The following is a 26581-nucleotide window of genomic DNA, read 5'->3' as shown; positions in this document are numbered from 1 at the left end:
GTTTCTTTTTAAACAAACTAAATACAACAATAGTTTTTAGCAGATGTCAAGCACACTCCTGTAAAATATTTCCTTTCAAATGGACAAGAAAGGGATAACTATATTGAATAGGTGACTGTGCTGTTACGTTAGTTTACATATTAAACATCAGTGTTCAAGTATTAAAATAACTGCACTACTCCCATCAAAACCCACTCAAGGGAGCATTGAAGATACAGATTCCAGTTCCAGGTTTGGGTTACTTTCACATTAAATTGGTGCTGGGAGAGGTAGAGGTTAAATACTATTGTTTGTTTATTCCAGTGGTGGCAGCATCTGAGAGGAAAGGAGGGTTTTCTTGGGCAAAGTCTTAACCCTTTGGGAAACAAAATACACAGCTTTTACTAAGAAGCTTTTGTTCTCTCAGGGTGAACAAACATGTTTCTTGCTGGTGAACTTTACAAATGAAAAAATAAGTTACTGGGTTTTGCCCGAGGTCCTTGAGCCTGCTCCATGTGTATACCTTTAGATGTCCTCCACATCGAGGCATAGATCCAGAGGAAAGGGGATACCACAGCACTGGTGTTACTATGGGTGACTTCATCCATCCACAGACATGGAGCTGTGGCTCACTGGACAATAAGCAGCTTACCTGTTTTTCCCAATGCCCATTTTCCCAAAGCTAAGGAAAGAAAAGTAACATTTGGCACTAGAAAGTAGCAAAGTATATATATTGCAATGCTTTGTTAGACAGCAATACAAACCAAAGGCTGGATAGATAAAGAAGTAATTTACTAAGCCTTTCTCTCAAGAGATTCTTAATGGCCAGAAATACTACTTACAGGAGCAGCTAATTCACAAAAGCATCAAATAACTTCAATTAGACATTCAGTCCATAGGGACAAGGCAAGGTTTTCTTTCTCCTCATCGGAGATAAGGTTAAGCTCTTTAACATTAACAGTGCTGCTACTCCAAATCTGCTTCAGCGCATCCAAGTATGACAAAGGAAACCGCAGTCCATGAGTCTGCTGGGGGGGGGGGGGGGGGGAAAATCCTTCAGGTAAGTGCAATGTTCTTATTACACAATAGTGTGTGTTAGGCTACAGGTACTGATTAGCAGCTATGTGCTCCCTCCCCCCCACCACACTGGTATTTCTGAGAGCATCCTCCAAAAGATGCAGTATTGTCCTGCCACCTTTCTTAATAGAAAAACAGCTGACATCTCTTACATGTTCTAGCACACCTTATGAGGTAGGGAGGCTGACAGTGCATGGCTTCCTCATGTGCTTTCCACACTGAAGAATAAAAGAACTTTAAATTTACACTCTTGCCTAACACTACCTGTTATTTTTGGAAGGCCATGTAAGTTTCTTTCAATCTGCCACATGCAGTGCTTGGACCTTGACAGAACCACAAAGAACCTCCATTACCACAGCTGGAGTCTTTAAGGGCCGGAAGGTATATTCTGGGATTTGCACATATTGTACAGGTGCCAGTGTACAACCTCACCTACCCCCTATTCTGTACTCTAGCGGACCAATGAGATTTACCTTAAAAGGTAAGTAAATGCCAGGCAAAAAGCCTTGCTGTAATTACTGAGACAAGAATAGGCTATGTTCTGTTTTGCCTCTACAGTGAATTTGTGCAGACCTGTATTCAAGTGTTTCAGGTCACAGACCTAAGATAGAGCATCTTACTATCAGGAAGTGGAACACAACCTTCCAAACCTCACAACCACTCTTCAGGACTATTTATGATTTGACCAAAAGCACGTTGTACACAGAGATGAACCATCTGCAGCCTTACTAACAATACCAAAAATTCCCTCCTTACATTTCAGTAAAAGAGTTAACTGTACTCCCAATGCTGACCCACCCCCACCCCCCCCCAAAACAAACATCCTTATCTTGCAGCATGTTCCAGTGGATACAGAATCTAACACGGGTTCAACGTGGCATAAACATGGTGCGTGAGGCGCAGTGATCCCTGCTACTACTGAACTTGTGCTAGCACATTCAGTAGCCTTAATAATAAATGATGTGCTAAAGGACACAGAAGTAAGAGATACTTCTAGCCACTCCAGCAGCTCTGCTAGCTAAGACATAAGAAGAAATCCTGTTAACATCTCAAACATTTAATTAAGCATGAGATTACATTACTTGGTTCTACTATTAACTGTGTTGCAGCCTCAGCTCATCTGGGTACTTGGGAGATGGGCAGAAATGCTTTGGGTGCTGAGGCATACAGCAGAACCCAGGCCCCTGCTACCATCTTGGTCAAGCTCAGCTAACACAGCAAAACCCCATGTGGCGATGTAGCTTTTGGTGTGTGTTTGTAGGAACAAACCTGTGATGTGCCTTCCTCACTAGTAGTATCATCTTCTCTCCCCATCATGTGAGTTTCTCTCCTGTTCTTTAAAGAATGATAAACATAAACCATATCTCTGCGAATTTCATCCTAAAAGACAGCAGGAAGAAAACAGTTACATATGAGCCACACCCTCAAATTCATCTCACTCAAGTGACAATTGTTAGCACCTTCATTCTGGAGTCCACTGTTACATCGAATGAAAGCAATTTGCCTTCCTAACTGAATGATCCAACAGCCATCTACTAAAGCAGAAAGGCAGTCTCCAAAACAGCTTTGAAAATTTATTTATAACCTATAATTTTCTGCCTTAATACTGCCTCTACTAAACTCACAAGACTGATGCTGTATAGAAAACACGTCATTTAAGGTTCACCTCCCAGAAGGTCTTAATGAAGAAGCGTGCATCCATAAATTTCCATTCTGATACTGATCTGTCTCTTAAAAATCATATGCCTGTTATCATTTCTTGGTCAAAGCTGTGCAAACCAATTCAGAGTTCTGTGGGCAGGTCTTGCACCGAATTTGTGGACAAAAGTCTTGCACGTGTGCTGTCATTCAGGGTTTATCTGTATGACATCAGAAGGCGAGGCAGCAAAAAAGAGTTCCCAAACCCTACACGGTCTCACAGCAATATGGACACAAACAAAATGGAGGCGAAAAATCAGAAAGGTACAGAATTTTATTCTTGGAAACATTTACTCATGCAAAAAAAAAAAAATTGTACAAGATAGTCTGTCCCATGCACTCTTTTTTTTTTTTTTTTTTTTAATTAAGACAACAAAAAGCACTTCTACAATTTCATACTAATAACTCTTCACAGAGAAGTAGTAGTCTGAACACAATAATCCAAGATGCCAGTATTTATTTTGTGGCACTACTAAGTTGTTCCACTGGCACTCGCTTAGGTACAAAGATAACTCAGAAGTGAAGACTAAATGCAACCACAGTCAGCAGCAGCTGCAACGAAGAGAATTCCTTCTCTTGAGGGAACCTATTTTTATAACTTATTCATGCACTTAAATACAAAGAATAAAAAAAAAAAAAAATCCATTATCAAGAGCTATAGAGGCCATTTAGCAGCTGTAATGATCTATCCCATCCAACCTCAGACAAAAGCTATACACCTACCATGCAGAATCACGGACTAAATTTAGTTCTGCAGCTCTCCTCCAGGAGGCAAGAATGTGCCCTATTACTGCTTGACAACCACCCCGTGATCTCCTGACAAACCCTAATGGGATGCAGGATCCAACTAAGTATAACCGCACGGCCCTTTTAGACCAGTATAACAGAGCAACAACTCACATACCTCGCACTCCCCACCCCACCCCAAGCATACAAGGGTGGCTTCATTATACTTACAGAATTCTCTTGATCCGGTTCCACTGTAATGATAGCATGATCTCTAAACTGCAGTCTGATTTTGCTATCTATTTTTGGCAGTTTCCCACCTAAGAAAAATAAATTCTCCATTAGAAAGGAAGGAAACCAGACGAACAGTGCAGATTGAGCCCTCTGTGCTCTACTCACTCTCTTGTGGCTAGATTTTTTTGTTAACGTGTTTCAACACCCACATGTTCTCAAACTTGGGGGGGGCGGGGAAGAGAGATTTTTCAATTCTCTCACCTTTACAGTCTACAAATAGCTGTGATAGCAAGCTAAGGACAAATTCTACCAGTTAAACGTTCTCAGTACACAGTAGTTTATTAAAGCTGCCAATTGCAGTGTAGGATAACCTTTATTTCACTCTGAGAGAGACATGTCATTTCTTCCGGTAGACACAGGGAACTGACCAACTGAGGTGTGCAAATGCACATGTATAGCCCAGCACAACGTGAAGCTGATGCTAGACTATAATCTTTGTCTACCATAAAATACCAAAGTCTGCCTCTTGGCAGAGTTAGCAACAGCTCTATGATCACATCAGCCAGTTTTGGTAACTTCAAAATCTACCTGGAGTCAAAGGATCAGAGTCACATCCCAAGCAAGGTGGCAACCGGTTCATAATGAAATCCTTCTTCATGTCAGATGACCTCAGTTCTCTAGTGTTTTCCAGACGGTCTGCAAGCCTTCTCAAAAGGCTACTCAGTTTTTTTGTCGAGTCAGCTGTATCCACCTGCTAAATATTCACACAGAGTTGCTCTCACATGAATTCAAGCTAAACAGCCTAGCCTAAAGAGAAAGAGGTGCAGTAATGCACTGAAAATGTGGACACTCCTCTTTTATCTTTGCAAAGGGTAACATTTACTCCCAAAACAACAAATTTTGTTTCTTTTACACATTCCCCGCCAGCCGTTCAGGCACCAAAGCCGATGCTCACCTTCCCTCACTCCAGGGCTACCTGCAATGCTAAAGGACTTGCAAGTGTAGTTGAAAGAGAGACTTGTTCCTTCTGCATGCTGATGAGCTGATCAGTAGCACAACTGGACTACCATTAAGTGGTCACAGAACAATTTACAGTTTTGCTAACTTTTAAAGATGCAAAAGCTTGGCCTGACAGGAACTATGCCTGTCTGACAGCTCCAAAGCCAATACCATTGATTTTATAAGGAAACAAGCCATACAAGGACACTGATATGAAAGAAGGGCAGTGCTATGAACTAGGCAAAGCTTCAGATGGCACAAACCTCAGAACAGTCATCCTGAAGACTTCAAAACCGGTTGTGCTGCTAGACAAGACTGAGCTTTCAGACCAGATCAACAAGATACATGCTTGCCTCAGTGCTGAAGTTTCATCTGGATGCACTATTCTTCCCTTAGTCCCACCTACTTACCATAAGCAGTTGCCTTGGTATGCTTGTCCGCAGCACCACATCTTCTTTTGCTGAATCAAACACAAGGCCAGGAATTGCATCCAGTAAGAAATCTCCCCAAGAGCTGAAGGACAAGAAGAAAAAAAAAAAAAATTTACTAAAATAGTTGCACTGAAATAAACCAGACATCTTAACTGATGTCAAGGGCTGGAAACATAGTGGTCCAATTCCAAATCTGCTTTGTGCCTTTGGCCCTTCCATTACCACTCTGTAGTCTCATGCAATAGCTCACTCTCATCTCAATTGTATGTGTGTCCTCACTACCTACAGGTCAGTGGCACTCCTACAGAGGGAAGGAACTGGCTTGAGAAGGGTCCAGTTTGTTCTGATTCGGGTGTTTGCCATTTACCAGCAGATTCAGCTTAAAGCTGACCTCAGTGAATGAAGACATTCCTACTAGGGCCATTATTATCCAACCGTACACACATACGGCCTCATTGCACAAATGAAGGGCGGGGGGTCGTGTCATTTAGCATGCTTTTGAGACACTTACATTGAAGGAGGACATGTACTCAGGGTTATCAAATCCAACATAGCATCAGTTTTTAGCTTTGCTACAAACTTAATTATGACCCCAGGAACAAGACCCCTGCATATTTCTACAGGGCTTTTAACGATACCCAACAGGTACCTTGTAGGTGTGTTGTTTTGTGTTAAATCCCCATTCTTAGCCTACATACTATAAAAAAAAAAAATTGGCCTTTGATCTCTGTGCTTCTGTTCCCCGACTGTAAGAATAAACTAGAGGAGGGGAGGGAGGACTACTGCCTGCACCTTCTTTGCCTAGCTTGAGTCAACCCCATGAAGTTGACTCATGCAGAAGTGCTGTCCTGTCCATGTGTGACCTCTCTCCCTACCACCTCCTCACGAGCTGGTTTAATGGGCAAACAACCAGGGCAAGTGTCCAGCATCCAAGGCTGCCAGCAGAATCCCACCCAAATAGGGCAGGCAGCAGAGCAGGGCCTGTCCTCCAGCATACACTTCACCCTCTGCTCTTGCTCTCCCTCAGCACTCCCTGTTTTCAGGACTGATCTCTAGACACTACTTCAGTTAAAAAAAAAAAAAAAAAAGAAGTATGACTTGTTATAGTCTCATTTACATTTTTTTTTATCATCTCCACTCAAGTGTTCCACTGTCTGCTACACAGAGTTACCAGCAGTACTGAACTCAGGCCAATGACTCCAAACCCAGCATCTGAGAGGCTGATTAGGTGGCAGCAGCATTTCCCTGTGTGATGACAATGTTTCTTTCAGTGGGCACAAGGATCAGATGTGTGTCAAAGGAAATCTGACTTGCATGCATGGGTTAGGAGATGAAAAACACAGATAAGTAGAAAATATTTGCGGAGGAAGAATTTGCAACGAGTCTGTCAGAACAGTTGTAACATTATCTTCCACATTAAAGTTTACAGCTGGTAAATAATAAAATAACCAATTAAAAAGCAATCAAGCTTGCTGCATGAAAACCTGGTAAACAGGCTGCTTCAAACAAGGGTCTTGCTCCCCTCCTTCCCCCAAACCCCAAAACTTCAATTACTGCTACCTGAACACTAGCTTAGATTCTGTAACTAACAGCAGGTCACATATATAATAGTGGTGTGCCTACATACATTCCATGTCACCACATCTCGGGGCGGGGGGGGGTGACATGCCCTATCCCTGTATTACTCACAGAAAAACAAACCACACAAGGGCTAAAAAGAATGAACGCAGAAAAGAGCTAAGCAGAGCTCATTACAAGGTGGTTTTTTTTTTTTTAAGAAACAGGACATCACTTCTTTGAAACACTGGTTTCAGGTCTGTACTATTCACACACATCATCTGGCAGAGGAAAGCCATTTTCAGAAAAGCCAAACAACAACAACAAAAAAAAAGTAAAGAGTAATTACTTGTTTTGGTAGGTACTGATAGTCACGTGTGTAGAATAGGAGATCCCAAGTGGAGTGTCAGCTTGGTGAATAGTCCCTCTTGGGAAATACAGTAAGTCACCTGGCTGCAAGAAAATGAAAGAGAATTGATATATTTAGGGCACCTGGTCAAACCTTATTGTAGTCAAAATAGAGAAAATACTCTCTGAGCAGACAGACTGACAACGTATCTTTTTTAAAATCACAAAATAGAGAGATCTTCCATTGTACACTTTAATAACATAAAATAAAGCACTGTAAGCCAGACGTCCAATACCTTAAACTTTCCGACTTACTGTCAGTATTTACTACACACCTGTCTGAAAACACGAAGCAAGCTTTTAATATTATAGAACATGCACCTGCAACTCAGCTGCATAAAGGGGACAAAGAAGCAGCTGAGATGAACCCGCTGACAATAAAGCAGGCTAGCAGAGGAGCAGTGCAATGTGAATTTGGTTAGATCATGTCAAAAGAAAAGGCCAGTATTCCACAAGAAAAGCCAAATATTCTATAAAGATGCTGATCTGTTACAATACTGTTGTCTGAAATTTTCAGTTAAAACACTTAAAAAACAATTACAACCTTCCTCCTCCCTATCTTTCCTCTCACCTATCTAAATTAAATCTCCACACTGATAAAAATTTAGATTAGGCAAGTCAAGGTAAGAGAGAAGTAAAAAGCACATGAAATTGCCTCCAAGAAGGGAAAACCAGTTTACTTATGGCTTCTCCTAGAAACATCTATATAGTTGGATAGCACAGTTAAAGAGAAAATTCATAAAGCAACAATGATGAAATTTGATTCCATTTCAATTTTATCATTCCTTAAATTTGGTTACATCACCTACTTCTAAGAGCCTACCGAACTGTCTAACACAGATATATTTAAAGTGAATACTACTTGATTTCTCACTGAATTGAAAGTTCTCTTTAGATTACGAGGCTTCACAGGACTTGGCAAGATCCTGTCTCTTCATCCATTTATAACACTCTGTAAAGCATCATAGATCAGCTATGTACAATTTATTTGTTCTGAAGCAAGCCCCTCTCTGCCATTAAAAAACTGCGTGCCTTACCAGTGTAGGAACTACACTAACCAACTAAGAGCACTTTGAATTCTCTTCATTTGCTATATTTCACATCCCCAGCAAGAAAACAAACTGGAGGAAGGGTCGCATAGGGGAAGGGTAAGAGCCCCGAACACCTAACAGAGTGATGACAAACTAGTCCGCAAAAGAAATTATTTCATGCTGTAGCACCCCATGCCTACCACTAAGAAGCGGGGACCACAATTTTTCAAGGCAGTCTTCACTGCAAAGTCCAACTCTTATTCATCTTATCTGCTGGGTAGTCTCATCAACATCATTGACATGAGTCAGCAAGCACAACACTCTTCAATTAAAAGAATCAGAATCTTCACAGACTCCAGGTGGCAACACAGATTGGGGCAGGACAGAGCATTTGACAAGAGACAATGCAGATCTGATCACTTTGCTGCCGCCTTACTTCTGAAATGGAGGAAGGAGGGGCAGACAAGGAGAAGTACCAGCAAATTAAATGAAAAAATCATACATGAAGGCAGCTAGATACCAGCTACCAAATAAGCTCTGTGCTTGACATCAGTAACAAACCAACCATGGCCATGGCCTGTTGCAGTGTCACCAAAACACACTGCAGCTTGGGACCTTATACACAAACCAGCGTGCCTTTGCTCTCAGTCAGCTACCAGTTTTTGGTAGGAAGGGAGAACACCACCAATACAGTCTCTAACTGGTCCAGTTGTTCTAAACTGCCCAAGGATGGCAGACTGCAGACAGAAATGCAAAAAAGGAGAAAGGAAATATTCTAGAAAGATGTTTAGGGAGGAAATCAGAGTCATCTGACAGCATCCCTGTCAAGAGACAGCTCCGGACAGACAACCAAAATCTGACAGCAGCCACCTGGAAGAAATGGGTCACAAGAAGTGAAGAACATCAAACAGAAGAAAAATAAATTAAAAACTTAGATCATTTTTAAGCCCTTTTCAGAGGCCAGTATTTTCACTCCACTAGTGTCCGTAAAATGGCTTATGGAATACATCAAAGCCATTGAAGTCTGGCCCAAAATGTTCCAGAAATTAAGGAGGGAACTGTAATTTACTACACTTTGCATCACCCAATACATCATGACAATTGAATATTACCCTCTGTCAAACTACGCAGCTAGTGATGTCAGTATCATACCCAATGTGTCATACTATTCCTGAATTACTGTCCTGGTTTCAGCTGGGATAGAGTTAACTGTCTTCCTAGTAGCTGGTACAGTGCTATGTTTTGAGTTCAGTATGTGAAGAATGTTGATAACACTGATGTTTTCAGTTGTTGCTCAGTAGTGTTTAGACTAATGTCAAGGATTTTTTCAGCTTCTCATGCCCAGCCAGTGAGAAAGCTGGAGGGGCACAAGAAGTTGGCACAGGACACAGCCAGGGCACCTGACCCAAACTGGCCAACGGTGTATTCCATACCATGTGACGTCCCATCTAGTATAGGAACGGGGAAGGGGGGGCAGGGATTCGCCGCTCGGGGACTGGCGGGGTGTCGGTCGGCGGGTGGTGAGCAATTGCACTGCGCATCATTTGTACATTCCGATCCTTTCATTATTGCTGTTGTCATTTTATTAGTGTTATCATTATCATTATTAGTTTCTTCTTTTTCTGTTCTATTAAACTGTTCTTATCTCAACCCACAGGTTTTGCTTCTTTTCCTGATTTTCTCCCCCATCCCACTGGGTGGGGGGGAGTGAGTGAGCGGCTGCGTGGTGTTTAGTTGCTGGCTGGGGTTAAACCACGACAGTCCTTTTTGGTGCCCAACGTGGGGCTCGAAGGGTTGAGATAACGACAAACCTGACCAGAGCTTGTTAAAACAAATTTGTTATAAGCATTCATTATATTGGTCTAATAGTCGCTGGTCATTATGTTGATTTATGTGTTCTTAGAGTTGTTGCTCTGGTTTTTAAAGTTCCGTTATGTATCACCTCGCTTGCTGTATGTAGTCCCTCTTCTGCTGCTTATCATCCGTGGGAGGTGGATTAAGGTTTTCGCTTTGATGTATTGTACAACACTGGTTTATGGTATGATAAAGTCGTCGGCTGTGGGATTAATCTGGTACTTGCACTCAGCATTGTCACCTTTATACTGTGGAAGCCATCTGTGGGAAACTATTAATAATTATACCATTTACCTTTCCTCCTTGGAAAACCAGTCTATGGGTGGGATACCTTTCTTCCCCTCTCCTTTCTCCTTCAGTCCAGTTACAATGGTGTTTAAGAATTTTGAAAAATTTGAATACTCTTGGGATGTTGGGACCAGCACGGTCCTAGCCCTACTGCTAGGAATTAGCATGCTTCTGAATGTGGTTCAGCTCTCGTTTAAGGTTAAACAACTATTTAAGAAAATCACCCAGAGATCTGCCCCAAGGCTGGATAATTATGAGTGGCAGGGTGTGTGGGGTAGTATGGGCAAGTACCTAGAAAAGTGGGCACCTCCAGTGTTTTGGAAATTCACCCCTAAACAAGTGCAGAATCCAGAAGAACTAGTAAAATATTTGGAAAAGGTATGCTGTCACCCCGGCAGCTCCAGAGAGATACAAATTACTGCAACATGCTGGGGCCTGGCCCATGCCTATTGAGCCCTGTTCGACACCACTCAGTACCCTGAAGGGGAAGAGAAGGTCTCTGGACCTAACAACAAAACGATGAGCACTGCGGTCACTCAAACCTCGGCAACGGGCACTGCGGCCCCTCCAGCCCCGGCGACAAGCACAGCAGCTACCCAAACCTTGGCAACAGACACTGCAGTTATCCAAGACCCGGCGAGCGGTACTGCAACTGAACCAGCGGACCAACCTGCACCAGTATCAGTTGCCCCCGTACAGAAAAAGAAATATACAAAAAAATCAGTTCGCTTAGCGAAGGATGAAGGCGAACCAGGGTCATCACAGGAACAGGAGGAAGAGGCAGAACCAGAGGTAATAACCCGGTCCCTATCCTTGAGTGAGCTGCGGGATATGCGAAAAGATTTTGGCCGCCGTATAGGTGAGCATATTATCACCTGGCTCCTCCGATGCTGGGACAATGGGGCTAATAGCTTGGAATTAGAAGGTAGGGAAGCCAAGCAGCTGGGATCGCTTGCCAGGGCAGGTGGCATTGACAAGGCAATTGGAAGAGGGACACAAGCCATCAGCCTCTGGAGGCGACTCCTGTCAAGTGTGAAGGAAAGGTACCCCTTTAAGGAAGATGTTATATGTCAATCAAGCAAGTGGACAACCATGGAAAAAGGTATCCAATATCTGAGGGAATTAGCTGTGCTAGAGACAATTCATCATGATCCGGACAACCCACAATTACCCAAAGATCCAGACGAAGTCCAATGCACACGACCCATGTGGTGGAAGTTTGTACGGAGCGCACCATCGTCCTATGCCAACTCACTGGCAATAATGACCTGGAAAGACGAAGAGGCACCGACAGTGGATGAAGTGGCTCGCCAACTCCGTCAATACGAAGAAAATATCTCCTCCTCCCTACAAGCCTGCATTTCGGCTGTGGAGAAGCTGTCCGAGGATTTCCAGCAATTCAAAGAGGAGATGTCCTGTTGCCCACCTGTAAGGACCAATGTCTCAGCTATTAGGAGTGAGCGCTCCTCTGCCCAAGAGAGAGAATATAGAAGGTACACACCGCGAGGTGCCCTGTGGTTTTACTTATGTGATCATGGAGAGGACATGAGGAAATGGGATGGAAAACCTACCTCGGTCCTAAATGCACGGGTTCGTGAGCTGCGAGGAAAAAACACCACAAAAGGGGATTCTACCAGGAAAAATGCCGCTCTGGTTTCCAAACAGAGTAGAAGGGCTGATCTTATTTCTGATCCTCTTGAAGGGACTTCTGAGCCAATTTTACGAGAAGTGAATACTGGATACTCTGACCAGAATTAGAGGGGCCCTGCCTCCAGCCAGGTGGAGGAAAGGGATAACCGGGTCTATTGGACTGTGTGGATTCGATGGCCTGGCACGTTAGACCCACAGGAGTATAAGGCTCTAGTAGACACCGGCGCACAGTGTACTTTAATGCCATCAAGTTATGAAGGGGCAGAACCCATTTCTATTTCTGGTGTGACAGGGGGATCCCAAGACTTAACTGTATTGGAAGCTGAAGTAAGCCTAACTGGGAATGAATGGCAGAAACACCCCATTGTGACTGGTCCAGAGGCTCCGTGCATCCTTGGCATAGACTATCATCTCAGGAGGGGGTATTTTAAGGACCCAAAGGGGTATCGATGGGCTTTTGGTATAGCTGCCTTGGAGACGGAGGGCACGGAACAGCTGTCTACCCTGCCTGGTCTCTCTCAAGACCCTTCGATTGTGGGGTTGCTGAGGGTTGAAGAACAACAAGTACCAATTGCTACCACGATGGTGCACCGGCGCCAATATCACACCAACCGAGACTCTCTGACTCCCATCCACAAGTTGATTCGCCAACTGGAGAGCCAAGGAGTTATCAGCAAAACTCGCTCACCTTTTAATAGTCCCATATGGCCCGTGCGAAAGTCTAATGGGGAGTGGAGACTAACAGTTGACTATCGCGGCCTGAATGAAGTTACGCCACCGCTGAGTGCTGCCATTCCAGATATGCTAGAACTTCAATACGAACTAGAGTCAAAGGCAGCCAAGTGGTATGCTACAATTGACATTGCTAATGCGTTTTTCTCAATCCCTCTGGCAGCAGAGTGTCGTCCACAATTTGCCTTTACTTGGAGGGGTGTCCAGTACACTTGGAATCGATTGCCCCAGGGGGTGGAAACACAGCCCCACCATTTGCCATGGACTAATCCAGACCACACTGGAAAAAGGTGAAGCTCCGGAACACCTGCAATACATTGATGACATCATCGTATGGGGCAACACGGCAGAAGAAGTCTTTGAGAAAGGGAAGAAAATAATCCAAATCCTTCTGAAAGCCGGTTTTGCCATAAAAGAAAGTAAGGTCAAGGGACCTGCACGGGAGATCCAGTTTTTAGGAATAAAATGGCAAGATGGGCGTCGTCAGATCCCAATGGATGTGATTAACAAAATAGCAGCTATGTCTCCACCAACTAATAAAAAGGAAACACAGGCCTTCTTAGGTGTCGTGGGGTTTTGGAGAATGCATATTCCAAATTACAGCCTGATTGTAAGCCCTCTCTATCAAGTGACCCGAAAGAAGAATGATTTTAAATGGGGCCCTGAGCAACAACAAGCCTTCGAACAAATTAAAACGGGAGATTGTTCATGCAGTAGCCCTTGGACCAGTCCGGACAGGACAAGATGTTAAAAATGTGCTCTATACTGCAGCTGGGGAGAATGGCCCTACCTGGAGCCTCTGGCAGAAAGCACCTGGGGAGACCCGAGGCCGACCCCTGGGGTTTTGGAGTCGAGGATATCGGGGATCCGAAGCTCGCTATACTCCAACTGAAAAAGAGATATTGGCAGCATATGAAGGAGTTCAAGCTGCCTCAGAAGTGGTTGGTACTGAAACACAGCTCCTCTTAGCACGACTGCCAGTGCTGGGCTGGATGTTCAAAGGGAGGGTCTCCTCTACACATCACGCGACTGATGCCACGTGGAGTAAGTGGATTGCACTGATCACACAACGGGCTCGCATAGGAAACCCCAGTCGCCCAGGAATTTTGGAAGTGATCACGGACTGGCCAGAAGGCAAAGATTTTGGAATGTCGCCAGAGGAGGAGGTGGCACGTGCTGAAGAGGCCCCGCTGTATAATAAACTGCCAGAAAATGAGAGGCAATATGCCCTGTTCACTGATGGATCCTGTCGCATCGTGGGAAAGCATCGGAGGTGGAAAGCTGCCGTATGGAGTCCTACACGACAAGTTGCCAAAACTGCTGAAGGAGAAGGTGAATTGAGTCAGTTTGCAGAGGTGAAAGCCATCCAGCTAGCATTAGATATTGCTGAAAAAGTGGCCAGTGCTCTATCTCTATACTGACTCATGGATGGTGGCAAATGCCCTGTGGGGGTGGCTACAGCAATGGAAGCAGAGCAACTGGCAGCGCAGAGGTAAACCCATCTGGGCTGCCGCACTGTGGCAAGATATTGCATCCCAGCTAGAGAATCTGGTTGTAAAAGTACGTCATGTAGATGCTCACATACCCAAGAGTCGGGCCACTGAAGAACATCAAAACAACCAACAGGTGGATCAGGCTGCCAAGATTGAAGTGGCTCAGGTGGACCTGGACTGGCAACATAAGGGTGAGCTATTTATGGCTCGGTGGGCCCATGATGCTTCAGGCCATCAGGGAAGAGATGCAACATATAGATGGGCTCGTGACCGAGGGGTGGACTTGACCATGGACACTATTGCACAGGTTATCCATGAATGTGAAACATGTGCTGCAATTAAGCAAGCCAAGCGGTTAAAGCCCCTGTGGTATGGAGGGCGATGGCTGAAATATAAATATGGAGAAGCCTGGCAGATTGACTATATCACACTCCCACAAACTCGCCAAGGCAAGCGCTATGTGCTCACGATGGTGGAAGCAACCACTGGGTGGCTGGAAACATATTCTGTGCCCCATGCCACCGCCCAGAACACTATCCTGGGCCTAGAAAAGCAAGTCTTGTGGCGACATGGCACCCCAGAACGAATTGAGTCAGACAACGGGACTCATTTCCGAAACAACCTCATAGACACCTGGGCCAAAGAGCATGGCATTGAGTGGGTGTATCATATCCCCTATCATGCACCAGCCTCTGGGAAAATTGAGCGATACAATGGACTGTTAAAGACTACATTGAGAGCAATGGGGGGTGGAACTTTCAAACATTGGGATACGCATTTAGCAAAAGCCACCTGGTTAGTCAACACCAGAGGATCTGCCAATCGGGGTGGCCCTGCCCAGTCAGAATTTTTACATACTGTAGAAGGGGATAAAGTCCCTGTAGTTCACATAAAAAATATGTTAGGGAAGACAGTCTGGGTTACTCCTGCCTCAGGCAAAAGTAAACCCATTCGTGGGATTGCTTTTGCTCAAGGGCCTGGGTGCACTTGGTGGGTGATGCAAAAAGATGGGGAAGTCCGATGTGTGCCTCAAGGGGATTTAATTTTAGGCGAGAACAGCCAGAATTAAACTGTATATTAGTTGCTATATAACCCTGCTACTGTATGTTATCCTTACTATAATTATGTGCTATATCCATAGTACTATAGTAAGAATCACTTAGATCAAGCAAGAAAAGAACTGTGATAAAACTGAGCAAAGCGCAGTAGTGATGGAACCAGAACTGACTCCAGCATGCAACAATCCAACGGTGCACACCATCCTCCTGCTGCGCCAAATGTCACCTGCTTGTCACACTGCACTGAAGCCCAATTCTGCTCTACCGACTGAGAGGACTTTGCACCATCCCTCCTGCCCAGAAAGACTGGTATGACAGATGGAGCCCAGAGTCGGAAACTAAATGAACTCAACGAACATTTTATGAACATGACCCATGAACTAAAGGAATGATATCTCTGTGTGTGTATACATATATATATATATCATTGCTCATATGCCTTAAAGGGATGGAAAGGTGATGATTGATCAGGATGTAACTAAAGGTATGGGAACTGTGCATGACGTCAATGGTATAGAATAAGGGGTGGATACTGTCCTGGTTTCAGCTGGGATAGAGTTAACTGTCTTCCTAGTAGCTGGTACAGTGCTATGTTTTGAGTTCAGTATGTGAAGAATGTTGATAACACTGATGTTTTCAGTTGTTGCTCAGTAGTGTTTAGACTAATGTCAAGGATTTTTCAGCTTCTCATGCCCAGCCAGTGAGAAAGCTGGAGGGGCACAAGTTGGCACAGGACACAGCCAGGGCACCTGACCCAAACTGGCCAACGGTGTATTCCATACCATGTGACGTCCCATCTAGTATAGGAACGGGGAAGGGGGGGCAGGGATTCGCCGCTCGGGGACTGGCGGGGTGTCGGTCGGCGGGTGGTGAGCAATTGCACTGCGCATCATTTGTACATTCCGATCCTTTCATTATTGCTGTTGTCATTTTATTAGTGTTATCATTATCATTATTAGTTTCTTCTTTTTCTGTTCTATTAAACCGTTCTTATCTCAACCCACGGGTTTTGCTTCTTTTCCTGATTTTCTCCCCCATCCCACTGGGTGGGGGGGAGTGAGTGAGCGGCTGCGTGGTGTTTAGTTGCTGGCTGGGGTTAAACCACGACAAACCACACCCAAAAGCAGGTCTGAACACCAAGAAGAGCAGAGACCTTGCAGAGAGAGGCCCTATGACAGGCCACAAGGCAGGGAAACTAAGGAGGCTTCCAACACAGAGCAGCGCTGTTTCCAGGATAAATAACATGCTTCGAAAGCACAAGCATGTAAAAAAGGATGGGACAAGTACCAGCTGCCCTGCTGTCAAAGGGGCTGCATTCGTTAATCTTCATGAAATGCTCTTTTTATTCCAAATAACAAAAACTAGCCAAACACTTGATTTTCAGGTTTGGAAAAAGAAAAAAAACAATTAATATGGCAAGTTAATATGGGGTTTAGGTCATGCTTTTGTTTATCAGCCAAGATAAATATTTACCTCTAATTCACCAGAACAGTGACAACCGTCGGTAAAGCAGCAAGTCTTAGTGCATAGAAGGATTAGCCTGATTGATTATAGATAGCGTGTAAAAGCATTAAAATGTTTCATAACCATATATATAAACCAAATGGGTTTTCTGCACACAACTCCACAAATAAGATCCAGGAGTCAGGGTGCCCAACTTGGAGAATATTGGAGAATTTCCAGAAATAACCGATTTCTTCGTCCGTTATTTAAATACTAAAGCAAAGGATACCTTTGAAAAAGATAGGTTAGACAACTATCGCCCAAATTTCTCGTGCTCACAGTGTTTTGTGCACCAACCCTCCCCTCAATTTCACAACCATGATCATTCAGAATACTGTCTTCAAGAAATGGACCATTTTAATTAAACATGACTACTTTTCTGGCAACCATAGCCCAGACCACATAAAGCAATTCAATTATAATACCTTTAATGTGAATTCGTGTGTGGGATTCCCAATCCTATCTTCTGATTCAACATTATATTCACGAGCTAAATGTACTGTTGGTTTATAGAGTCGCCAATGTTTCTCGCCTTCTAGCTGAAGGATAAACACCTGCAAAAGACCATAAATCCAAATGCATAAGAAAGCCTTGCTGCCCCTCACACATCCAACTGATCAGAAATTTTAAGTCATCTTCTTACTTGGAAAGTCTGTGGAACCATGCCAGAAATCAGGGACAGAAAGCAAACAGAAGCAACACAGGTTGCTTTTCTGACAATGGAAGAAACAGATTTCACTGCTCTCAGCTACTCCACAGCATGGCAAAAAGGATTCCTCTCACATTACTTTTTAGATGTCTACAATGCAGAAATTTACATTTGAACTATTTCTTTAGGCTGTACTTAGAGACAACAGAGAGGAGAGCTGTGAAGTGTGATCTGTTTCATCCTAAGGTAGCCATTTGGAAATCCCCATTTCTCTCCAGTCACTTAAATAAGTGCTAGACAACTAACTCAAAAGTAATGTCTGCCACACAGATACTCAAAATATCAGGTGAGAGAGTTCTTATCACCATTCACTGACAAACAGACCATCAGAAACATCTAGCGGATGCTGTGAGCTGGAGGCTGATGACATACACCAGAAGATGCAGGTTGTGGGGCTGCTGAACAAGCATAATGAAAATGAAACTCCAGGTGTATTTAATGGAAATTAAAATAATAAAAAGCAAAAACTACATGTAGGGTGGGGGTTTTTGTTTTGGTTTAAGTGGGATAGCCCAACTTTTTCTTAATGCAGCGTCTATTTGAATGTTTCTTTTAGAAGCTAAATTAAAAAGCACTTTGACCACAGGACTTCATCATAGCAGTAACTTTTTGAAAACAGTAGGACCAACAAATGGGAACCAGCACAACCAGTCTGCTTTCATTGTCCAGCTGAAGAAAGAGCAAGTACTTAGTAAAGGAAAAAGGACTTCTAGATTCTTGGGGGTCTGAATGAAGTGAATACGAAAAAAGGTGCTAGAAAGCTTCTGCAGCTGGGAAAACAAATTCTCATTTCATCTAATGAAAATACCAAGTCTGGAAAGCACAGTTTACATGATATTACCATTAGATATTACTATTAGTACCTCTTCAGTAAAATTATAGAAGAAAAATTACTATAAAGACACACTTGCAACTAATTACTGTAAGTTTTCAGTGGAAAAAACATTTTTCTATAGTAAGTTATTGGGGGGGGGGAGTGTAAAAAGCGCACATACAGGTATCCACTCCTACTAGCAAAAGCCCACACACAGTTTCAGAGACAAGGTTGTGCTGTCCTACCTCAACATCATCGTAGTGAGGGGGAAGGCCCTGCGATCCCTGGGGAGTAATGTAAACATTCGACCCAACCAGAGACCCGAAGTAGCACTCCAGCTTCTCCTGAATCTTCCACAGCTCCTCCTTTAAAAAGAAATGATGCTGTTACTACTGAAGAGCTCAGCCAAGCCAGGCTGCCATCCAGACCACAGCCTCCCCATCACTTGGGAGGTTCTTCCTGAGAATGATCACATCCCCACAGGCAGACAGAGGCTGGGAAAGCAGATGCTCTGTATGAGTGTTTCTCCTGAAAGCAAGCACTGTGGATGCAAAGGAGATCTGCCATGAAGGTAATCGGTAAGCCAAGAAGTCTGGTGCTCCCAACATAGTGTTGATGTTTGTTCTCTTCCCTGTACCATTTTCAGGTTGCAAAAACAAACAAGGATAGACAGAGGAAAATAAACCACCCATCATCTCAGGAACAGCAAAACATCTTAAGACAATAAACACATGCAGGACTTGCATTATATGGGCTAGCATCAAAGAGAGCGTACAAAGATTACAGACCTTTTTCCAGTGACTCCAATTGTTTGGGCATATTCGAGAACAAACTTTACTCATCCACATCTAACATGTAACAGACAGTGCACCAAAGGGATGACTCTCATATCAGAAGATGCCAACTACCAGACCTGCACAAGTGCAACTTCAACCAGAATTTATGTAGGTTCAGCTCCAGCTCTAGATTTCAGCTGAAGCCATGTAACATTTCAACCTGTAGATGCCCCTGCCGCTGGCCATTACAGCCACACTCAAACTGAGATCAGCCAGCGACACTGTACTTTGGACTCAGCTGTGTATTTTGAGTCCTTAAGGACCATTACACAATTAAATTGTGTTGACACCATGGGACAAAAAAAGGACTATCTAAATCCAAGTACCTACAAGTATCTGAGTCCTTTACACAACTGTGCAGGCACCACTGCCTCATTCTCATACACGAAGATTGCAAAGGCATCAAAAAGAACAAGAGAGAGAGGACAGTCAGCTAAAACAAGGTGGTACACTTCCATGGTGCAATTCAAAGCCAATCCATTAGCAAGAATGGTGGAGAATCCTGGGAATATTTTACATGGTTTCACACCTTGCCCTCCATTAAAGGAAAGTGGTTCAAAAGCCCCTATTTGCATAAGGAAACAGTCGGTCAAAAGGGATAATTTAAGCAGACACAGATGCATAATCATCAATTTTGTGCATTTACTTTTTTCTAAACTTTCATGTGACAAAGCGAATTTTTTTTAAAAATACCTAATATTATAGCATGAATCAGATTTTGTTCTCACTGCAGAGCACTGAAACATGATGGGCAATGCAAAAGTATAAACCATGTTTTAATTAATACAGTTCATGTATAGGTTTCAGCAGGTCACTGATGTCAGCTACTTCCCCTGGATTTACTGGGGACAGAGATGAAGCTATGTCTAGTACAACTCAAGCAAAATATACCACATTATAAAGCATGCATTAATTATATTCAATGAAACAATCCAACCTTAAATCTCTGAGGCTGATGAAACTGTATTGTTGCCTTTTTCTGGTCAAAATCCTTCTTCAGCTGCATGTAATTCACTTTGCCTTCTTTATTTAAAACTTTCTTTTTTCCATTCACACATCTGCAGATATTTATATCTTGCCCATAGTACAGACCCTGGCTGCACAGTTCCTTCAAATCTGATAACTGGAATAGGGACTGGTAGTAAGCAGCCAGCAGGGGATCATTTCTCTGAAGAAGAAGTGGCTTTTGCTCCCAATACTCCCTGAAAAACATCTCTTGTTTGATGGGAGAGATGAAGCTTCCGAAGAGGCTGTCTGGGTTCTCAAAATTCATGACTGACAGAGAGCAAGCTTCTTCCACCTTTGCTCGTTTACACTGTGCCTGCATTTCTTTTCCCATTTCAGCATGCTTCCCTCCTTTCTTAGGCATGTTCCTGTTCAAGAGGAAAGAGAACCAAAACAGTCAACCAGTAACACAACCTCAAGAGCTCACAGGCCCAGAGCAGCTCCTCGTGCCTTATCCAGTGGGATATCAGAGTATACTGGGAACAGCTCTGCTTTCAGATGCTCACTATTTGCTCCGAGCAGCAGAAAAAGGAAAGCCCACAGCAGGCCTCCAATCCTCTCTCAAACCTCAGCAAACTCCGAAGGGCTCTACTGGGAGGCGTTGCTCTCTGAAGCTTAAATCCCACAGCAGAATTTATACTAAAAAACATACAACGAAATCCAATGGTCACACAACAGATCTTTACCAATGCAGCAATCTACCCACACAAAGAACCTGTGGTAGACTGGTCTTCTGTAGCAAGAGCTGCAAATTATTAAAAAATTAACTCAGCTTTAAGAGATTTAATGGTAACATGCAGAATGGGATGGAGAGAGGGGACAAGATCAGAAAATTGTACCCTATTGCATTTCCTTGAAATGCATTAACATTAGGAAAAAGAAACACAGTGAAGACTTCCCAATGACTTTCCAGCCAGAGCACGATGGAGGAAGATGTATGGCATTTCAAGTGCAGAACCCAACCAGTTAAACACAGTGGCTGGTGTGGTGTGTGTTAAGGTAAGCTTTCCTTTCAAGCTGGCCTACACATTGTAAACCCAGTGTCTACACAGCTGTACAGCTACCAGACTAAAGCTTTAGCAGGACCTACAGAAAAGGCAGCTGCTACAGTGAGGGAACACTGACACCGGTACAACAGCACGCACTAAGGGCTATGCAATAATACAGTGAACAGAAAACACAGGGAAATGGGGCACGGAAAGAGGGAGGCCAAGTGAAAAAGTAGATCGCTGGGAGGGAAGAAGGAATATGTACCAAGGTTCAGTGGGCGAGGATGATTCAATTGGCAGGAGGGTTACAGCAGCTTCCAAAGAAACAGAAAAACCCAGAGCAGACTCCCCTGCCGGTGGAGCAGGTTTCAGGAACATGAAGTAAGGGCACCTGCTTGAGGTCTCAGGCCGTGGGAACAATTTTATGCTAAATTATGTGGCAATGCCAGGCATCTAGTGATGCTCACTGCGCAGTGGCCCACATCTCAGCCTCTGTCAAGGTCTCCATGCTGTATCTGGAATGGCCAAGTTTAGCAAAACTAAGTTTATAGAAGAGAGGGAACGTTGTTAGGCCTTCCTGTTGATGCTATGCAATTACACCAAAAACTAAAATTGTAAGATTCTGCTTTCATTTCTGCAAAGGTTTCAAACTTTGTAGTTTACGTAGAATAAAAGGAATTCTTTCATCCAAGTACAGATATTTAATTTTAAAGTTGGAAGTAATTTACTTTGTTTTTCCAGGTAGATAATATACTTATGTATCATTATGTAAAAACAAAGTTAATTCACAAAGGGTTTAGCTGCCAAGTTCTCAGGAAAGTTAAGGCAAAAATCAAGTAACGGTAGGTCTAACACCATAGTATATGTAGACATACTTGCCTTAAGTCTGCACCAGTATTTCATCCCCAAGAGTAGCCCAGAGCACCAGGCAGCTGTAAAAGCCTGCCTGAGAAGCTGAGTTAAGTATCCTGACAATGAGCCAGCACCAAGCCCTCTAGCACCACAGCTTGCCTGCTAGGTCTGGGCTGGCCAACTCAAACTGACTCTGGGCACGTCTGAGCAAGTTTGTGAAGCCAACATATGAGGAGTTAGAGCACGCTGATGCTTTCATTCATAAGTAAAAATGACAGCTTTACTCCCAAAAGTAAATGCTCCCATTTATTAAGATGCTTTTACTTACACAGACCCCTTATCATGAAACTTAAACTCCAGTTCTAGTATTTACATGCAGTACTAAGTTCTCCTGTGTAGTAGTATGCAGGACACCCTCGCTGATCCACTAACTCCTGGGCAGAGCGTTTCATCAGCAGTTCCTGTAACAGCCTGTACCCCAACAGTAACCTGCAGTCACCTTAGTCCTGCAGGAAGGGATCCACATCACCACCTTCCTGAGAGGACCGACATTCCCAGCTGCAGCAAGCTACAGTTCTCCATGAGGCAAGGGAATCCTTAAAAAAAGACTGAAAATTAGTCCCTAGTTGCTAGCAACATCTGAAGATGCTGCTGGCACCGAGATCTACAACTGACATCCCCACATGCCAGCAACACAAATGCAACCAAGCCTCAATCGCCAGTTTTGAATTCCAGACCTAAATCCATCATATCAACCTCTCAGCTCACTCACACTGTATTTAACAAAGTTAAATTAAGATATGTACTATTCACAGAATGTGGCTTCATTTACACCATGTGCTGTTTTGTAGTGTTTTGTCAGTTATTGCAACTGTAGAACCACAGAATGGTTTGGGTTGGAAGAGATCATCTAGTCCAAACCCCCTGCCGTGGACGAGGACATCTTCTACTAGATCAGGTTGCTCACACACTCAGCCAATGACAGAGCATCCACGACTTCTAAGGGCAACCTCCTCCAGTGTCTCACCACCCTCATCAGAGAAAATTTCTTCCTTATGTCCAGTCTAAACCTACCCTCTTTCAGTTTAAAACCACTGCCCTTGTCCTGTCGCTACAGGCCCTAGTAAGAAGTCTCTCTCCGCCTTTCTTATAAGCCCCCTTTAAGTACTGAAAGGCTGCGATAAGGTCTCCCTGGAGCCTTCAGTTCTGCAGGCTGGAGAACCCCAACTCTCTCAGCCTTTCCTCATAGGAGAGGGGCTCCAGCCCTCAGATCATTTTTGTGGCCCTTCTCTGGGCCTGCTCCAGCAGGTCCATGTCTTTCCTGCGCTGAGGACCCGAGAGCTGGATGCAGTACTGCAGGTGGGGTCTCACCAAAGCGGAGTGGAGGGGGAGAATCACCTCCCTCGACCTGCTGAGCACGCTGCTTTTGATGCAGCCCGGGATACGGCTGGCTTTCTGGGCTGCGAGTGCTCACTGCCGGCTCATCTCCAATTTCCCATCTACCAATACCCCCGAGCCCTTCTCTACAGGGCTAGAGAACAAACACAGCAACAGAACGAACCCGTTTCTGCTTCACACGAGAAGAGCTATTCCACATCAGTATTTTTCAACTCGCACACCAGCTGTGCCCGTTTATGAGTTCAGGCCCCTGAACTGGCCCAGCAGCTGCAGGGGGACTCGGCTCCCCCCGAAGCGGTGGGGAAGACAGATGGGCGCAGCGGCTCTGAGGCCACACGGCGCCCACTGCTCCCCCCTCACCGCACCCGGCCGCTACTGAACCATTTCCAGGAGGGAGAAAGGCGGAGAGTTGCGCTCCCGTGCCCGCAGCGGCTGGCGGCCAGCGCTCCTTCCCTCGGCCAGCCTCACAGGCGCGGCCGGGCTGCCCCGAGGGGCACCCAGCGAGGGACGCTGCCCGTGCTCGGCGGCTGCCGGGGCCCCCACTTCCCGAGCCCCGGGGCGGGCGGACAGCACCTACTAAGCCGCCCCGGCTCCTTCGGGGCCCCGGCGGGTCAGCCACGAGGCCGCCGGGCCCGGCGCCGCCCCCACGCGTCCCGCAGCCGCGGACGCCTTGCCTTTCCCTGCGTCCCAGAGGGGCGCCGAGCCCAGCGGGGCGGCGGTGGTCCCGCTCCTCCCGCCGCCACCGGCCCGGCCCTCGCCCTCCCCTTCCCCCGCAGGCCCCACAGACCCCGGGGGCTCAGCCCGCCCTGCCCACGGCGCGCACTCACCCGGCCGGGCGGGCCGCAGCAGGCGAGGCGGGGCGGGGCGATCGGCGGCCGGGAGGAAATGGCGGCGGAGCCGGGCGGGGAGCGGCGCGGGACCGGACCGGACCGGACCAGGTCAGGTCAGGTCAGGCCAGGCCAGGCGAGGCGGGCGGCCTGTTGGCTGAAGCAGGAGGCCGTCGCTGACGCCCTGGATGTCCCGGGAGGCGACGTCTCCGGGCGGCAGCGGAGGGGCTGAGGCTCCTCCCGAGGGAGCCGGGAGTGAGGGGCTCCTCGAACGGCTCGCGCCCGTTTCCGAGCGGCCTCGGTCTCCCCCGGCCCGGCCGGTGCGGGCTGCGGAGGCCTCCGCCGCGGGAGCGGGTCCCGTGCTCCTGCCTCCGGCGGGCGGCTGGCTGCGGCGGCTGCTGCTGGCCCTGCTCGCGGAGAAACGCGGTTTGCAGTGGTTAACGTTTTGCCGAGGCTTGCTGAGGGTGAAGAAGGAGACTTCTAAGAAGATGTCGAGCTGGAATAATGTTCAGCGCTGTCAGCTAGTAACGCTGGCCGTGTTTCGCGCCATTTAAGCTCGCGTTGTGGAGAGACTGTAACGTCAACCTTCTTTTTCACTCCCAAACCGGAAAGTTTTAAAGCAGTCGCCCCTCGAAAACATAATATGTGCAATAAGTGTTTCTTCTTCATCTACCCAAGTTATTGAGCGTGTATGTGCGTGACAGAAAAATACTTTTTTTTTTAAACCGTTTGAGAATTACACAACAGTATCTCCACTAAAGCTGTTATGCGGATTAAATTAGGAGAGATGACATAAAACCTTGTGTTGTTTGTATAAAATTTTACTTCATGCACACAAAAGCACCTGGGCTTTAGCTGTGTTATTTTTTCCTGGATAAAAATCTTGTTCCAGAGCTCCTCTGGGGCTCCCTCCAAGAAATCTTTAGAATCCTCACTGAGCACATGAAAACTTCTAGAATATTTTTAGTTACCTTTATTAAAGATGGCTTTTAATGGTTTAATTTACATTGGCTGAAAGACATCAGAGAAATTGTTATGTAGGTTTTGCTAAAGTTTCATTCTTGTGTACTGATAGCTTGAAGCATACAAAGCAGAACTACCAGCAAAAGGTGAATTTTGGAAACCTCAGCAGCCTTACAGTGCATGGCTAATGTAAGTAGAAAGTTGTACCGGGCATAAGTTAGTTACTAGAAGGACCTTTCAGTGACAGGTAAAAGAGGGGACTGCTGTGTTCTGTCAACAACTTACGGAGGGAAATAGTAGAGCCTTTCATGTCTAAAATACCAGTTCAAATCCCTGTCTTTGTAGAAAATGGATTTGCAGTCCTGTTCCTCCTTGAGGTGTGGTTGTTACTCACACAGTAGTAACTCCTGCTTCCCTGGCACTAGCTAGATCTTTTGGAACAAACATTATGTGATTCCAGTGGGTTCTGCGTTTGTGAATGCATCCAGTAAACTCCTATGTGCTGAACAGAGAAACTGGCAAAATATAATACACGGGAAAAGGGGATGGAGGAAAGAAAAAGGCAAACACTGCTCATCCTGTTCAGTCCTTGTTCCTTTACCACCTGGACCACTTTGGTCACCAGCTGACCAAAACGTCATGGCCAGTTGATCATGAAATACGGATTAATCAGCATGTGGATGCGTTACCAGAAGGGAGATTTTGCCAGGGGTGAACCTAAGGTTGTCCTAATTGTACATACGTGTATGAATTAGATAGTAAAATCTAAGTTCCTCTATAAAGCATTTTTCTTTCATTGGGCTATCACTTTTGAAGAAAAAGAAGACATTCTCTACTTTCTGACTCAGTTCATCACAACGTCACTCAACACTCAGGACACTTTGCAAAATTTATTAAATTGTGAATATTTTAGTGTAAACACTCACCAATAGTTGGGATATTCAAAGGTGTACATTTTTGTAGCGCTCTCGAAGATGGGTCCCTGGCATGTGAAATTCTGCTTACTTCTTTCATGAGGATTAGAAAGCTTTGAAGAATGAAGTAGTTCTCCAGACTTAAAAGTTTGCATCACCTACATTAACACTTACAGGATGTTTTCTTTCCGCAGATGGGTGTAGCAGCAGATGCTAAAAATAGGGAGGCCACATCCTGCACCTCAGCTGGTCACAGAAACCATTACAAACTGTTATTTTTGTTCCAAAAATCCACAAAGTACTCTCAGCTTGAATACGACTAGGATGAATACCCAAACAAGTACGTATTTACATAATGGCCGTGACGTTTTAACTTCTAGTAAACGCTGTGGGAAGTGAAACCCATACATTTGACTGGCTACAAAACCAGCCACAAATAACAGGAATGGGAAATACTTGTGAATACTTTTTTAAAGACTTCCATGCTGGTCTGTCTAGACAAATTGACTAAAAGTATTTATTACCATCCCTTTCTGGAAGATAACACAAGCTTCAG

General features: G+C 44.9%; 2 protein-coding genes across 7 annotated transcripts in view; both read right to left on the bottom strand.

Annotated features, from left to right (window-relative positions):
• Positions 1 to 14: 14 nt before the first annotated feature.
• Positions 15 to 26182, bottom strand: RIOX2 (ribosomal oxygenase 2). Of its 6 annotated transcripts, XM_052794844.1 has the most exons (11): positions 26038 to 26182; positions 20015 to 20450; positions 18487 to 18606; positions 17144 to 17272; positions 7051 to 7154; positions 5124 to 5226; positions 4303 to 4468; positions 3712 to 3800; positions 2326 to 2436; positions 822 to 1007; positions 15 to 661 (listed from the first exon to the last, which is right to left on the bottom strand). In XM_052794844.1, the coding sequence occupies exons 1-10, from the start codon at positions 26178 to 26180 to the stop codon at positions 846 to 848; spliced, it is 1563 nt and encodes a 520-aa protein (XP_052650804.1). In that variant the 5' UTR covers positions 26181 to 26182; the 3' UTR covers positions 15 to 661; positions 822 to 845. The 6 variants fall into 6 exon arrangements, with proteins under 6 accessions (XP_052650804.1, XP_052650803.1, XP_052650805.1 ...); XM_052794843.1 differs by lacking the exon at positions 15 to 661 and having other exon boundaries at positions 694 to 1007; XM_052794845.1 differs by lacking the exon at positions 15 to 661 and having other exon boundaries at positions 694 to 1004.
• Positions 26183 to 26410: 228 nt separating this feature from the next.
• Positions 26411 to 26581, bottom strand: part of GABRR3 (gamma-aminobutyric acid type A receptor subunit rho3) — a 33703-nt gene continuing 33532 nt past the window's right edge. The window contains exon 11 of the mRNA XM_052794850.1: positions 26411 to 26443. The gene's annotated coding sequence lies outside the window, so the exon portion shown is untranslated. The remainder of the gene's footprint in view (positions 26444 to 26581) is intronic.

The sequence above is a fragment of the Harpia harpyja genome, chromosome 8 (assembly GCF_026419915.1).
Source record: "Harpia harpyja isolate bHarHar1 chromosome 8, bHarHar1 primary haplotype, whole genome shotgun sequence".
Taxonomy (NCBI): Eukaryota; Metazoa; Chordata; class Aves; order Accipitriformes; family Accipitridae; genus Harpia; species Harpia harpyja.
Note: the sequence above shows the minus strand (reverse complement) of the source record. Positions and strands in the feature narration are given on the sequence as shown.

Coding starts and splice junctions, on each gene's coding strand:
- RIOX2 (XM_052794844.1), bottom strand. CDS start 26,180: ATGCAAACTTTTAAGTCTGGAGAACTACTTCATTCTTCAAAGCTTTCT. Junction 18,607..20,014: donor ATCAGCCTCAGAGATTTAAG/GTTGGATTGTTT, acceptor TTCTTTTTAAAG/GAGGAGCTGTGGAAGATTCA. Junction 4,469..5,123: donor TACCAAGGCAACTGCTTATG/GTAAGTAGGTGG, acceptor GTGAATATTTAG/CAGGTGGATACAGCTGACTC.